The sequence below is a fragment of the Pistacia vera genome, unplaced genomic scaffold, assembly GCF_008641045.1.
Source record: "Pistacia vera cultivar Batoury unplaced genomic scaffold, PisVer_v2 Contig44, whole genome shotgun sequence".
NCBI classification, from domain to species: domain Eukaryota; kingdom Viridiplantae; phylum Streptophyta; class Magnoliopsida; order Sapindales; family Anacardiaceae; genus Pistacia; species Pistacia vera.
This window is the reverse complement of record NW_022196268.1, coordinates 117,817-133,996: the sequence shown is the minus strand read 5'-3', so window position 1 is coordinate 133,996 and position 16,180 is coordinate 117,817. Positions and strand designations below refer to the sequence as shown.

Sequence of the window (16,180 nt, the reverse complement as noted above, 5' to 3'; positions counted from 1 at the left end):
ATTATATAATTATACATTAGTATAATACATGTATTTAATTAAACAAAGAACAAAGTTAGATGCTTGACGTAAGATTTCTCGTCATTTTACACGAGCCTAAGCCAATTGTCTGCCAAACTCAAAGTTGGAGCCAATACCAGCCATTCACAGCACCTCAACGCCATTCACCAAAATTCGCTCCTGCTCGCAACCCATCAACGTTTCACTTCAAAGATTAAACCCTATAACAATCCATGCACCTTCACACCCCATCACGCCCATCACCGTCTAACAAACCGTAAATTCAACTAATATGCTTCCGTTCTCGAGTCCTGTAAATGCCCAAATTTAGGAAAACAAGTACACGCTCATCATCAAAACTGGGTTTCGCGGCCATGAGTTTGTAGAAACCAAGTTGCTGCAGATGTAGGTCGGTGTGGTCGTTTAGGGGATGCAAATTTAGTGTTTGAAAAACGCCGCTTAAAAACTTATATCTTATGCAGCCATTCTAACTTGTATGAAGATGTGGATTTTATGGAAGCTGTTTCGCTTTTCAAGAATTGCAAATTGAAGACATTGATTTGGAATTTCGTGTTTAATAATCTTGAAGATTTGCAGTGGTCTGCTATGGTAGAATGAGGAGACCATACATGGGATGGTAATAAAATATCAGTTTGTTTCTAATATTTATGTGGGTAATGCTCTATTGATATGTATGGTAAATGTGGAAGCTTAGATGATGCGAAGAAATTTTTGAGTGTGATGACAGAAAAGGATCGGTGTCATGGAATTCTATTGTCACAGCTTGTGCGCCAATGGAATGGTTTATGAGGCGTTGGAGTTCTTGAGATAATGTCTTCTTTGGATAAATAACGCCCAATCTTGTATCTTGGGTGCAGTTATTGGAGGTTTTGCGCAGAATGGTTATGATGAGGAAGCCATAGGGATGTGTTTAGGATGCAGGCAGAAGGGCTGCAACCAAATGCACGGACTCTAGCAAGTGTTCTCCTGCTTGTGCTAGATTACAAAAGCTACACTTGGAAAAGAATTTCATGGGTATATCACACGGCATGCATTATGTCTAACCCTTTTGTTGTAAATGGATTAGTAGATGTGTATAGGAGGTGTGGCTATGGGAAGTGCTTTCAAGTTATTTTCGAAGTTCTCAGTGAAAAATGATGTATCTGTAACACAATGATTGTTGGCTACTGTGAGAATGGTAACATTTCTGAAGCCAGGGAGCTATGATCAGAGGAGCAAAGGGTATCAAGAAAGATACAATTTCGTGGAACTCGATGATTTCGGATATGTAGACAACTTTTTGTTTGATGAAGCGTTGAGCATGTTCAGGGAGTGTGTGGAAGATGGTATTGAACCTGACACTTTTACCTTTGGCAGTGCTCTTACTGCTTGTGCTGATAGTGCTTTCTGAGACTAGGGAAGGTGATACATGCCCTGTGTTAGCGTGGGTCTGCAATCTAATAACTGTTGGTGGAGCTTTGGTAGAAAGTTAGTAATGTCAGGAATAGTGGCTGCTCAAATGGCTTTTGATGAAGTAGTTGAAACAGATACGCAACATGGAATGCTCTGATCTCTGGTTATGCCCACTGCAATCGATGAAAGCATTCAAAATCTTCTTCAAAGGATGAAAGAAGGTGGTTTGAGCCAAATTCTTATACTTGGAATGGTATATGCAGGTCATGTGGAAAATGGCCACCATGATACAGCCATGCAGCGTTCTCTAGAAGCATGCTTCAAATCTGACTCCTGATATTATACCGTTGGAATTATTATCTGCTTGCTCAAATTTGGACAATGGAGCGGGGAAGCAGGTTCATGCTCATTCAATTAGATGTGGGTACGATTCAGAGTCTATATAGGAGCAGCCCTTGTGGACATGTATGCAAAATGTGGTAGTTTGATGCATGCACAGTGGCTTATAAGAGGATACTGAGACCTGATTGGTTTCCCAGAATGCCATGCTTACAGCATATGCCATGCATGGACAAGGAGAGGAGGGAATTGCTCATTTTCAAAGAATGCTAGCCAAAGGTTTTAGACCAGACGATGTGAGTTTCCTGTCGGTTCTTTCCTCATGTGTCCATGCGGTTCCATTGAGATAGGTCACAAATTCTTTGATCTGATGGAGTTTTATAACTGGACCTTCGGTAAAACACTACACATGTATGGTTGATCTCTTAAGTCGTGCCGGACAGCTTCATGAGCTTATGATATTATTAAGAAAACTCCTGTGACACCTGATTCAGTGATTTGGAGTGCTTTGCTTGGAGGTTGTGTTATTCATGGCAATGTTGAGTTAGGGCAAATTGCTGCAGAGAAGCTCATAGAGCTGGAAACAATAATACCGGAAACTATGTTTGCTTGCAAATTATATGCTTATGCTGGAGATGGTCTATTAGTAAGAAAAAGACAAAAATGAAGAATAAAGGAATGCAGAAGAACCCAGGCTGCAGTTGGATTGAAGACAGAGATGAAATACATACTTTTCTTGTAGTGATAGGTCTCATGAGAGAACAGAAGAGATTTACAACACCCTGAAAACTCTCACTCTTAATATAAAAACACAATTTGAAACCGCTCTGTAAGCACAATGCTGGCGAGGCAAAATATGCAACTAGACCTTTCTAAACTCTCTCCCCGAATAATTAGCATCACTAATACAGATAATATGACACATAATACATGCATCTTTTATTCTCTGGATCATGAAACTTTTCAATGAGATTACGTATTCAGTATTAGAATAGTACAGGTCCAGAGATTCTAAAACCCTGCGAGCTTGAATGTGTAAAGCTGTCAGTCTCTCCTCTGGATTAAGGGTAAGCCAAATTGATTGCTGCCCATATCAATGAAGCAGATTTTTCACCAAGAAGTCGCCTTCTGTCGTGTATGGTGGCCATGGGAGACCTTTCCCTCCCATTAGTGCCCAATGAGTAATAGCAAGAATTCTCCACATTTCACCTGGTCAAAGTACTTTCTTGAAGTGTGAATGGGTAAAACAGAACTGATATATCTCTAACACAATTCACTTGGCATAGTTACTTTATACTAGGTTACCTGTTCAGCCTATTAATAACAGAAAAGGGCATAGAAAATATGGAGTGTTTTTTTTTTTTTTTCAACATCTCTTTAAATTAAGAGAGGAACAAATTCTTCAACTATAATTATTGTCATCTTCTTACAAAAAGGGGTAATCTTTTAGGTTTAAATACAGAAAAAAATAAGGAGGGCTAAAACCATGTGGCTGCCATGGAAAGCTGATTGAAACTATTGTTCGAAGTTTTAAGCTACTCCAACAAAATCATTCACCCTTAACAGGTAACTTTTTATTTATATTTTGATGAACAAAAGAAAAACTTCAAACTTTTCACAACCAACAAATATAAATGTCTGCATTCAAATGTGGATAAACAGTGTGCTAAGCAGAAGAACTAAATCAAACAATAGATTGCATTTTTAAAATTTATCCAATATCAAGGATGAGCATTGAAAGGAATATCGTGTAGGAGAAAAAGGGATGAGTAAATATATGAAAAATAAGAGAAACCTGAGATTTTCATCCACTTGCTTGTCTCTTATGAGAACTGCAACTTCCTCAATCCATTGTATGCCTCAAAATCCTGTAAACAAGTAGCCATACATGCATATATTACAAAGATTAATCCTCAAAAATTAAATAAAAAAATAAAAAAAACTTTCAATGGCTGAAAAATTAGGACAATGGGTGCCAAGCTGAAAGGATATAAGGATTCCCTATAATTAGGAAAATGAACCATCTGGGTTTAATCATATCCAGCTTTTTTATGACTTTCATGTCTCCTCAAATTCCTTGTACAATTGCAACAAGCACAATCCTAATCCAACAGGAGCAAGATTCTAGTATGGATTTGATTATAGGCAAAAAAAAACTTCTACAATAATAATGGTGGGAGAACTTGGGCAAGCTTTGAAAGCCATGAAATTCCTTGGATTTTAAGTACAGCTAAGCATGCTAGAATAATTCTTTTCGATTTCAATCTTTTAGTCTCCAGTGCTCAGCATCCAAAATACTATTCTAACATATTTTGTTGATACTGAGCAAACCGTAACTCCTAATGTATATGACTAAGTACCAACCTCGCAACTAACTGCCTTCAACTTTTTTTTTTTTTTTTGGCTACATAGGGATAAAATATTCCATCATGTTCTGTAATTCGCAACAAAATCCAAGGAACTATAACATTGTTGGCCAACAAAATTATGCTAGGAAACCAAAAAATAGAAGAAAATAAGTGATGAAATACCATTTGATTGGCAGAAGAATCCAGCATTATTGAAATTAGAGCATCCAAGCATGCTCCTTGCTCGAGTTCTCCTCGAGATGACATAATATTCATTAAAACCTGCATTAACCATAAATCTTAAGTTATTATGAGTTTCTAATGTATTCTAAAATCAATTTCAAAAATTAAAATAAATAAATAGAAAAATCAAAAACGAAAACCTGAATGGCCTTATGCTGATGGGCTAAATCAGTGCTCTCTGTGTGAAGCAAACAACAACCTTCCAAAACCCGAAGCGCAAGAGCAACTTCAGCGTCCGTTGAAGGACTCGTTATCTTCATTGGGTCCACACTGAATATATGATCCAAACTCGTTACTCTATCCTCCATCGACTCTTCTTTAAACGAATGTTGAAACAAAACAGGTACAACTAAAGAACCACAAAATTAAGAAAAAAAATAACTGAATTGAATTGAATTAAATAAAATTAGGGTTAATTAATGAATCAATTAATTAAAAATGAAACCTTGAAGATCGGGGAGGGATTGGGAGTGGCAAAAGAGGTTAATAGTGGAGTCAGATTGGGCGACGGAGCGGAGAATTTTGAGGAGAGAACGGAGGCCACGGAGGCGGAGGAAGGAGAAGTCGGCACGCGCGTCACGGAGGCCGTTACGGAGAGCAAGAGTGATTTCGCGGTAGAGACGTTGTTTGGTAAGGGAGTTGATGAGCTCTGAAACGGCAGTCGGTTCAGATTCCGTTGAGGAGGAGGTCTGTTTCGACGTCGTTTCGCTCCATAGTGGCTTCTTCAGGTACATTTTTTTTCTCTCTACGCACTCAGGTTCTCTCGCTTAGTGTCTACAACTGGTAGTTTCCTTTTTTCTGTTCTTCTAGGCAACGATACTCTTCATCTGATTCGGATTATCGTTGACTCGTTGTATTCAGATGAATTGATTTTTCTTACCGGGGAGGTAGAAAACCCGGGTATTGAAAATCAGGCCGGGAAATACCAGGTCTGGGTCCGGGCTTTAATTTTAAAAATTACGGATAATTTTTTAAAATTGCGTACAAGCCTCTAAAAATTACATCCAGATCTTTTCATAAAATAAAATTACAAAATAATACCCTAAAAAGGTATTCCGTTAACCCTACATCAGGTAAATTTTGGAAAAACCCTTCGTTTTTAATCCAATTCTGGTTCTAAAGTCTGGGTTGGCCTGGCATGGGTATCAAAACCCCAGACTTTTCACGGACTCGAGCTTGTACTTTTTAAATGCATTCCAGTGTCATTACCCTAGAAGAATCGTGCATCTTTAGTGCACAAATAGGAGATCAGACACAACGAGCATCTCCAATAGTGTTCTTTATTTTAAAAAGCATCTTCCGTATAAATAAAGAGTATTTTAATTGATTTTTAAATATAAAGAACAAAATTTTTATTCAAATCCAATAGACTCTTTAAATTTTAAGAGAGAGAATATGTTTTTTCAAGAAAAAAACTTAATATGAGAGATAAATCATAAATAAAATGCATAGAAACTTGTAATTTCTTATTTAAAATTAGGATAGAGAATGAAATTTGATTCTCTAAATGTGGAGAGCCAAATTCACTCTTTAATTTATATTTAAAGAATAAAGAGTCTGTTGGACTCTTGTTTCTATGGATAAACTCTTTATAATAAAGAGTTTGAATCATTTAAAGAGTCATTTGGAGATACTTTAAGTAAGTCTAAATAACCCACAAACTCTCAAAGAAAAATAAGAACACAAAGAATAGAAATAGAGAGAAAAACTTTATTGTATTGCCCTCAATGAAATACAATGCTTGAAATATGAAAATAACCTAAGACTGACTAGCTTTATATAGGAGTTTACAAGTAGATCTGACAGTCTAGATCCATACACATTCATTAAGATTAATAGCTAGAATTAATTTTACAAGCAACAGAATCCTAATCATATTCTACTGCATTTTTTTTTTTTTTTTGTGAAAGAACATTCTAGAAGCTTCTAGAAAGATTTTTAAGCATATTCTTTGATGCTTTTGGGTCAAGTCTGAGTCAAGCTTCTTGAACTGAATCTTGGGCCTCGTATGGACTTGGGCTTGGGTTGAATGTGACATTCTCCCCTACCTAACAGCATGATGACCTGCTTTGGAAGATGGTATTGAACCTGACACTTTCACCTTTGGCAGTGCTCTTACTGCTTGTGCTGATATGGCTTCTCTGAGACTAGGAAGGTGATACATGCCCTGCTGTTAGCGGGGGTCTGCAATCTAATACCTTTGTTGGTGGAGCTTTGGTAGAATGTACTGTAAATGTCAGGACCTAGTGGCTGCTCAAATGGCTTTTGATGAAGTGTTGAAACAGATACAGCAACATGGAATGCTCTGATCTCTGGTTATGCCCACGCAATCGCTTGAAAGCATTCAAAATCTTCTTCAAAGGATGAAAGAAGGTGGCTTTGAGCCAAATTCTTATACTTGGAATGGTATTATTGCAGGTCATGGGAAAATGGCCACCATGATACAGCCATGCAGCTGTTCTCTAGAATGCATGCTTCAAATCTGACTCCTGATATTTATACGTTGGAATTATTCTATCTGCTTGCTCAATTTGGCCACAATGGAGCGCGGGAAGCAGGTTCATGCTCATTCAATTAGATGTGGGTACGATTCAGATGTCTATATAGGAGCAGCCCTTGTGGACATGTATGCAAAATGTGGTAGTTTGATGCATGCACAGTTGGCTTATAAGAGGATACTGAGACCTGATTTGTTTCCCAGATGCCATGCTTACAGCATTGCCATGCATGGACAAGGAGAGGAGGGAATTGCTCTTTTCAAAGAATGCTAGCCAAAGGTTTTAGACCAGACGATGTGAGTTTCCTGTCGGTTCTTTCCTCATGTGTCCATGCAGGTTCCATTGAGATAGGTCACAAATTCTTTGATCTGATGGAGTTCTATAACCTGCGACCTTCGGTAAAACACTACACATGTATGGTTGATCTCTTAAGTCGTGCCGGACAGCTTCATGAAGCTTATGATATTATTAAGAAAACTCGTGACACCTGATTCAGTGATGGAGTGCTTTGCTTGGAGGTTGTGTTATTCATGGCAATGTTGAGTTAGGGCAAATTGCTGCAGAGAGCTCATAGAGCTGGAACCAATAATACCGAAACTATGTTTTGCTTGCAAATTTATATGCTTATGCTGCGAGATGGTCTATCTAGTAAGAACAAGACAGAATGAAATAAAGGAATGCAGAAGAACCCAGGCTGCAGTTGGATTGAAGACAGAGATGAAATACATACTTTTCTTGCTAGTGATAGGTCTCATGAGAGAACAGAAGAGATTTACACACCTGAAAACTCTCACTCTTAATATAAAAACACAATTTGAAACTGCTCTGTAAGCACAATGCTGGCGAGGCAAAATTGCAACTAGACCTTTCTAAACTTCTCTGCCCGAATAATTAGCATCACTAATACGATAATATGACACATATATACATGCATCTTTTTATTCTCTGGTCATCATGAAACTTTTCAATGAGATTACGTATTCAGTATTAGAATTAGTACAGGTCCAGAGATTCTAAAACCCTGCGAGCTTGAATGTGTAAGCTGTCAGTCTCTCATCTGGATTAAGGGTAGAGCCATTGACTTGCTGCCCTATCAATGAAGCAGATTTTTCACCAAGAGTCGCCTTATGTCTTCGTGTATGGTGGCCATGGGAGACCTTTCCCTCCCATTTAGATGCCCAATGAGTAATAGCAAGAATTCTCCACATTTCAACCTGGTCAAAGTACGTTTCTTGGAATGGGGTAAAACAGAACTGATATCTCTCTAACACAATTCACTTGGCATTAGTTACTTATACTAGGTTACCTGTTCAGCCCTATTATAACAAAGGGCATAGAAACATATGGAGTTTTTTTTTTTTTTTTTTCCCTCAACATCTCTTTAAATTAGAGAGGAACAAATTCTTCAACTATAATTTTGCATCTTCTTACAAAAGGGGTAACTTTTAGGTTTTAAATACAGAAAAAAATGGGAGGGCTAAAACCATGTGGCTGCCACTGGAAGCTGATTGAAATCCTATTGTTCGACAGTTTTAAGCTTACTCCAACAAAATCATTCACCCTTACAGGTAACTTTTTATTTATTTATTTTGATTGAACAAGAAAAACTTCAAACTTTTCACAACCAACAACATATAACATGTCTGCATTCAAATGTGGATAAACAGTGTCCTAAGCAGAAGAACAATCAAACAATAGATTGCATTTTTAAAACTTTAATCCAATATCAAGGATGAGCATTGAAAGGAATATCGTGTAGGAGAAAAAGGATGAGTAAATCAAATGAAAAATAAGAGAAACCTGAGATTTTCATCCACTTGCTTGTCTCTTATGGATCTGCAACTTCCTCAATACCATTGTATGCCTCAAAATCCTGTAAACAATAGCCATACATGCATATATTACAAGATTAATCATCAAAAATTAAATAAATTAAAATAAAAAAAAATAATAATAACTTTCAATGGCTGAAAAGTCTAGGACAATGGGTGCCAAGCTGAAAGGATATAAGGATTCCCTATAATTAGGAAATGAACCGTCTGGGTTTAATCATATCCAACTTTTTTATGACTTTCATGTCTCCTCAATTCCGGTACATTGCACAACAACCATCCTAATCCAACAGGACTAGATTCTAGTAGGGATTTGATTATAGGCAAAAATAACTTCTACTTTTGTATTTACAATATAATTTTTTTTATTTAAAAAACTAATAATAAGGCTTAAAAAGAGTTTAAGGGTACTTAAATAACACTGCTCCTTAAGAAATGATGGATATTTTTCGTGGCCCAAGTATCAAACTATTTTGGGTTTTATGCAAGGGAAGTGATTTTTAAACCGCGATCTGATTGATCTGTAGCCTCCAATCTCCATTATTAAATACTCCTATTTCGTATTTAAAAACATCTTTTTTATAGCCCATTTAATACCCAAAAATACCCTTTTAATCTTAATTAGGTTTTTCTTTTGCACCCATTTCCCCAATTTCAATTTTAGAATCAAAACTTGACTCTTAAGTTATGCGAAATCTGATAATTCTATGTTGAAATGGCAGTTGGATTTTTGGGTGTAGGATATCTAGCAGTTTTTGAAATATATTTTCATTGGTTTATAATAATGTAGATTTAGGGTTTATGCAAAGAATTAAATGTTTAACAGCGTAGATGTAAGTAGAAATCATAGTATATTTTTTTGTAACTGTGTTTAAGATTAAAAATGTAAAATACTAAAAACTTTTAAAAAGAGGAGCTATTGATCAATTTGATGGAGGCCAAAAAAATCAATTCTCAAGTGTCAAATTTTGAGGTATAGAATGAACTTTCTAAAAGTTGTAATTTCAGCTACAAACCTTCGTTGTGCCTCGTAGTTTTGTTTTGGGTTTGGGTCTCATTCACAAATCTAATTTAGATGGCACATGTCATAATTCATCCTAATCTATTATTAGACTCACAATGTAAGAGTGCAATTACTACGAGATAACTTTTTGTAAAATTTTCTATTTTTACTATGTGAATTTGCTAAATAATATATTTTGAGAACTTTATTTCAAATGAGTATAAATTCACATTTAAATAAATAAAAAAAAAACTACTAATTTCTATTAAGAATAAATTAAATATTTATTTTTATTAATCCAATAATTTTAAGAGAAAACTTAAAAGTGTATTTATTAACTTGATTTTTTATAATTATATTCTATCACATTAATTTATATAAAAAAACTGTATAAATTTTTTGTAAATATAATACTCTATTATTTATTCTATATTTAATACCAAATTAGTATTACATACGATGTATTTAATTAAACAAAGAACAAAGTTAGATGCTTGACGTAAGATTTCTCGTCATTTTACACGAGCCTAAGCCAAATTGTCTGCTCAAACTCAAATGTTGGAGCCAATAACTCAGCCATTCACAGCACCGTCAACGCCACTTCACCAAAATTCTGCTCCTGCTCGCAACCCCATCAACGTTTCACTTCAAAGATTAAACCCTACTCAACAATCCATGCACCTTCACTCACCCCCGGATCACGCCCATCACTCCTTCCTTAACAAACCTGTAAATTCAACTACATATGCTTCCGTTCTCGAGTCCTGTAAATGCCCAAATTTAGGAAAACAAGTACACGCTCATACCATCAAAACTGGGTTTCGCGGCCATGAGTTTGTAGAAACCAAGTTGCTGCAGATGTATGGTCGGTGTGGTCGTTTAGGGGATGCAAATTTAGTGTTTGATAAAACGCCGCTTAAAAACTTATATTCTTATGCAGCCATTCTTAACTTGTATGAAGATGTTGGATTTTTTATGGAAGCTGTTTCGCTTTTTCAAGAATTGCAAATTGAAGACATTGATTTGGAATTTTTCGTGTTTCCAATAATCTTGAAGATTTGCAGTGGTCTTGCTATGGTAGAACTAGGGAGACAATTACATGGGATGGTAATAAAATATCAGTTTGTTTCTAATATTTATGTGGGTAATGCTCTTATTGATATGTATGGTAAATGTGGAAGCTTAGATGATGCGAAGAAATTTTTGAGTGTGATGACAGAAAGGGATCGTGTGTCATGGAATTCTATTGTCACAGCTTGTGCTGCCAATGGAATGGTTTATGAGGCGTTGGAGTTTCTTGAGATAATGTCTTCTTTGGATAACATAACGCCCAATCTTGTATCTTGGAGTGCAGTTATTGGAGGTTTTGCGCAGAATGGTTATGATGAGGAAGCCATAGGGATGTTGTTTAGGATGCAGGCAGAAGGGCTGCAACCAAATGCACGGACTCTAGCAAGTGTTCTTCCTGCTTGTGCTAGATTACAAAAGCTACAACTTGGAAAAGAATTTCATGGGTATATCACACGGCATGCATTTATGTCTAACCCTTTTGTTGTAAATGGATTAGTAGATGTGTATAGGAGGTGTGCTGATATGGGAAGTGCTTTCAAGTTATTTTCGAAGTTCTCAGTGAAAAATGATGTATCTTGTAACACAATGATTGTTGGCTACTGTGAGAATGGTAACATTTCTGAAGCCAGGGAGCTATTTGATCAGATGGAGCAAATGGGTATCAAGAAAGATACAATTTCGTGGAACTCGATGATTTCTGGATATGTAGACAACTTTTTGTTTGATGAAGCGTTGAGCATGTTCAGGGAGTTGCTTATGGAAGATGGTATTGAACCTGACACTTTCACCTTTGGCAGTGCTCTTACTGCTTGTGCTGATATGGCTTCTCTGAGACTAGGGAAGGTGATACATGCCCATGCTGTTAGCGTGGGTCTGCAATCTAATACCTTTGTTGGTGGAGCTTTGGTAGAAATGTACTGTAAATGTCAGGACCTAGTGGCTGCTCAAATGGCTTTTGATGAAGTAGTTGAAACAGATACAGCAACATGGAATGCTCTGATCTCTGGTTATGCCCACTGCAATCGCATTGAAAGCATTCAAAATCTTCTTCAAAGGATGAAAGAAGGTGGCTTTGAGCCAAATTCTTATACTTGGAATGGTATTATTGCAGGTCATGTGGAAAATGGCCACCATGATACAGCCATGCAGCTGTTCTCTAGAATGCATGCTTCAAATCTGACTCCTGATATTTATACGGTTGGAATTATTCTATCTGCTTGCTCAAATTTGGCCACAATGGAGCGCGGGAAGCAGGTTCATGCTCATTCAATTAGATGTGGGTACGATTCAGATGTCTATATAGGAGCAGCCCTTGTGGACATGTATGCAAAATGTGGTAGTTTGATGCATGCACAGTTGGCTTATAAGAGGATACTGAGACCTGATTTGGTTTCCCAGAATGCCATGCTTACAGCATATGCCATGCATGGACAAGGAGAGGAGGGAATTGCTCATTTTCAAAGAATGCTAGCCAAAGGTTTTAGACCAGACGATGTGAGTTTCCTGTCGGTTCTTTCCTCATGTGTCCATGCAGGTTCCATTGAGATAGGTCACAAATTCTTTGATCTGATGGAGTTCTATAACCTGCGACCTTCGGTAAAACACTACACATGTATGGTTGATCTCTTAAGTCGTGCCGGACAGCTTCATGAAGCTTATGATATTATTAAGAAAACTCCTGTGACACCTGATTCAGTGATTTGGAGTGCTTTGCTTGGAGGTTGTGTTATTCATGGCAATGTTGAGTTAGGGCAAATTGCTGCAGAGAAGCTCATAGAGCTGGAACCAAATAATACCGGAAACTATGTTTTGCTTGCAAATTTATATGCTTATGCTGCGAGATGGTCTGATCTAGTAAGAACAAGACAAAAAATGAAGAATAAAGGAATGCAGAAGAACCCAGGCTGCAGTTGGATTGAAGACAGAGATGAAATACATACTTTTCTTGCTAGTGATAGGTCTCATGAGAGAACAGAAGAGATTTACAACACCTTGAAAACTCTCACTCTTAATATAAAAACACAATTTGAAACCGCTCTGTAAGCACAATGCTGGCGAGGCAAAATATGCAACTAGACCTTTCTAAACTTCTCTACCCGAATAATTAGCATCACTAATACAGATAATATGACACATACATACATGCATCTTTTTATTCTCTGGTCATCGATGAAACTTTTCAATGAGATTACGTATTCAGTATTAGAATTAGTACAGGTCCAGAGATTCTAAAACCCTGCGAGCTTGAATGTGTAAAGCTGTCAGTCTCTCATCTGGATTAAGGGTAGAGCCAAATTGACTTGCTGCCCATATCAATGAAGCAGATTTTTCACCAAGAAGTCGCCTTATGTCTTCATGTATGGTGGCCATGGGAGACCTTTCCCTCCCATTTAGATGCCCAATGAGTAATAGCAAGAATTCTCCACATTTCAACCTGGTCAAAGTACATTTCTTATATGAGAAATGCTACAAGTAGAATGGGTAAAACAGAACTGATATCATCTCTAACACAATTCACTTGGCATTAGTTACTTTATACTAGGTTACCTGTTCAGCCGTATTAATAACAGAAAAGGGCATAGAAAAATATGGAGTTTTTTTTTTTTTTTTACTCAACATCTCTTTAAATTAGGAGAGGAACAAATTCTTCAACTATAATTATTGTCATCTTCTTACAAAAAGGGGTAATCTTTTAGGTTTTAAATACAGAAAAAACATAAGGAGGGCTAAAACCATGTGGCTGCCACTGGAAAGCTGATTGAAACCCTATTGTTCGAAAGTTTTAAGCTTACTCCAACAAAATCATTCACCCTTAACAGGTAACTTTTTATTTATTTATTTTGATTGAACAAAAGAAAATACTTCAAACTTTTCACAACCAACAACATATAACATGTCTGCATTCAAATGTGGATAAACAGTGTGCTAAGCAGAAGAACTAAATCAAACAATAGATTGCATTTTTAAAACTTTAATCCAATATCAAGGATGAGCATTGAAAGGAATATCGTGTAGGAGAAAAAGGGATGAGTAAATCATATGAAAAATAAGAGAAACCTGAGATTTTCATCCACTTGCTTGTCTCTTATGAGATCTGCAACTTCCTCAATGCCATTGTATGCCTCAAAATCCTGTAAACAAGTAGCCATACATGCATATATTACAAAGATTAATCATCAAAAATTAAATAAAAAAATAAAAAAAAACTTTCAATGGCTGAAAAATCTAGGACAATGGGTGCCAAGCTGAAAGGATATAAGGATTCCCTATAATTAGGAAAATGAACCTTCTGGGTTTAATCATATCCAGCTTTTTTATGACTTTCATGTCTCCTCAAATTCCTTGTACAATTGCAACAAGCACAATCCTAATCCAACAGGAGCTAGATTCTAGTATGGATTTGATTATAGGCAAAAAAAAACTTCTACAATAATAATGGTGGGAGAACTTGGGCAAGCTTTGAAAGCCATGAAATTCCTTGGATTTTAAGTACAGCTAAGCATGCTAGAATAATTCTTTTCGATTTCAATCTTTTAGTCTCCAGTGCTCAGCATCCAAAATACTATTCTAACATATTTTGTTGATACTGAGCAAACCGTAACTCCTAATGTATATGACTAAGTACCAACCTCGCAACTAACTGCCTTCAACTTTTTTTTTTTTTTTTGGCTACATAGGGATAAAATATTCCATCATGTTCTGTAATTCGCAACAAAATCCAAGGAACTATAACATTGTTGGCCAACAAAATTATGCTAGGAAACCAAAAAATAGAAGAAAATAAGTGATGAAATACCATTTGATTGGCAGAAGAATCCAGCATTATTGAAATTAGAGCATCCAAGCATGCTCCTTGCTCGAGTTCTCCTCGAGATGACATAATATTCATTAAAACCTGCATTAACCATAAATCTTAAGTTATTATGAGTTTCTAATGTATTCTAAAATCAATTTCAAAAATTAAAATAAATAAATAGAAAAATCAAAAACGAAAACCTGAATGGCCTTGTGCTGATGGGCTAAATCAGTGCTCTCTGTGTGAAGCAAACAACAACCTTCCAAAACCCGAAGCGCAAGAGCAACTTCAGCGTCCGTTGAAGGACTCGTTATCTTCATTGGGTCCACACTGAATATATGATCCAAACTCGTTACTCTATCCTCCACCGACTCTTCTTTAAACGAATGTTGAAACAAAACAGGTACAACTAAAGAACCACAAAATTAAGAAAAAAATAACTGAATTGAATTGAATTAAATTAAATTAGGGTTAATTACTGAATCAATTAATTAAAAATTAAACCTTGAAGATCGGGGAGGGATTGGGAGTGGCAAAAGAGGTTAATAGTGGAGTCAGATTGGGCAACGGAGCGGAGAATTTTGAGAAGAGAACGGAGGCCACGGAGGCGGAGGAAGGAGAAGTCGGCACGCGCGTCACGGAGGCCGTTACGGAGAGCGAGAGTGATTTCACGGTAGAGACGTTGTTTGGTAAGGGAGTTGATGAGCTCTGAAACGGCAGTCGGTTCAGATTCCGTTGAGGAGGAGGTCTGTTTCGACGTCGTTTCGCTCCATAGTGGCTTCTTCAGGTACATTTTTTTTCTCTCTATGCACTCAGGTTCTCTCGCTTAGTGTCTACAACTGGTAGTTTCCTTTTTTCTGTTCTTCTAGGCAACGATACTCTTCATCTGATTCGGATTATCGTTGACTCGTTGTATTCAGATGAATTGATTTTTCTTACCGGGGAGGTAGAAAACCCGGGTATTGAAAATCAGGCCGGGAAATACCAGGTCTGGGTCCGGGCTTTAATTTTAAAAATTACGGATAATTTTTTAAAATTGCGTACAAGCCTCTAAAAATTACATCCAGATCTTTTCATAAAATAAAATTACAAAATAATACCCTAAAAAGGTATTCCGTTAACCCTACATCAGGTAAATTTTGGAAAAACCCTTCGTTTTTAATCCAATTCTGGTTCTAAAGTCTGGGTTGGCCTGGCATGGGTATCAAAACCCCAGACTTTTCACGGACTCGAGCTTGTACTTTTTAAAGGCATTATAGTGTCATTACCCTAGAAGAATTGTGCATCTTTAGTGCACAAGTAGGAGATCAGACACTAAGAACATCTTTAATGGTGTTCTTTATTTTAAAAAATATCTTTCATATAAATAATGAGCATCTTCATTGATTTTTAAATATAAAGAACAAAATTTTTATTCAAATCCAATAAACTCTTTAAATTTTAAGAGAGATAATATGTTTTTTCAAGAAAAAAATATAATAGGAGAGATAAATTATAAATAAAATGTATAGAAACTTGTAATTTATTATTTAAAATTAGGATAGAGAGTAAAATTTGACTCTCTAAATGTGGAGAGTCAAATTCACTCTTTAATTTATATTTAAAGAATAAAGAGTCTGTTGGACTCTTGTTTCTAT

At 36.4% G+C, this 16,180-nt stretch overlaps 2 protein-coding genes and 2 pseudogenes across 2 annotated transcripts; 2 read left to right on the top strand and 2 right to left on the bottom strand.

Moving 5' to 3' along the window:
- Positions 1–291: 291 nt before the first annotated feature.
- On the top strand, positions 292–2,585 carry LOC116144172 (annotated as a pseudogene).
- Positions 2,586–2,614: 29 nt separating this feature from the next.
- LOC116144171 lies at positions 2,615–5,290 on the bottom strand (annotated as a pseudogene).
- Positions 5,291–6,883: 1,593 nt separating this feature from the next.
- Positions 6,884–12,812, top strand: LOC116144170 (pentatricopeptide repeat-containing protein At2g13600-like). The gene is made up of 2 exons (XM_031429629.1): positions 6,884–7,109; positions 10,209–12,812. The coding sequence occupies exons 1-2, from the start codon at positions 6,884–6,886 to the stop codon at positions 12,788–12,790; spliced, it is 2,808 nt and encodes a 935-aa protein (XP_031285489.1). The 3' UTR covers positions 12,791–12,812.
- A 129-nt stretch (positions 12,813–12,941) lies between these two features.
- On the bottom strand, positions 12,942–15,553 carry LOC116144265. The gene is made up of 5 exons (XM_031429731.1): positions 15,048–15,553; positions 14,744–14,952; positions 14,544–14,642; positions 13,805–13,878; positions 12,942–13,181 (listed from the first exon to the last, which is right to left on the bottom strand). Exons 1-5 carry the CDS (start codon positions 15,334–15,336, stop codon positions 12,956–12,958), a joined length of 897 nt encoding a protein of 298 aa, XP_031285591.1. The 5' UTR covers positions 15,337–15,553; the 3' UTR covers positions 12,942–12,955.
- Between the last annotated feature and the right edge of the window lie 627 nt (positions 15,554–16,180).

Bases quoted from the DNA above. Each gene is read 5' to 3' on its own strand.
- LOC116144170 (XM_031429629.1), top strand. From the start codon at position 6,884: ATGGAGCGCGGGAAGCAGGTTCATGCTCATTCAATTAGATGTGGGTAC. The intron at 7,110-10,208 runs GCTAGCCAAAGG...CACGAGCCTAAG, and splicing joins AATTGCTCTTTTCAAAGAAT to CCAAATTGTCTGCTCAAACT.
- LOC116144265 (XM_031429731.1), bottom strand. From the start codon at position 15,336: ATGTACCTGAAGAAGCCACTATGGAGCGAAACGACGTCGAAACAGACC. The intron at 14,643-14,743 runs GTTTTCGTTTTT...TGGTTAATGCAG, and splicing joins ATCAGCACAAGGCCATTCAG to GTTTTAATGAATATTATGTC. The intron at 13,879-14,543 runs GTATTTCATCAC...ACTTGTTTACAG, and splicing joins ATTCTTCTGCCAATCAAATG to GATTTTGAGGCATACAATGG.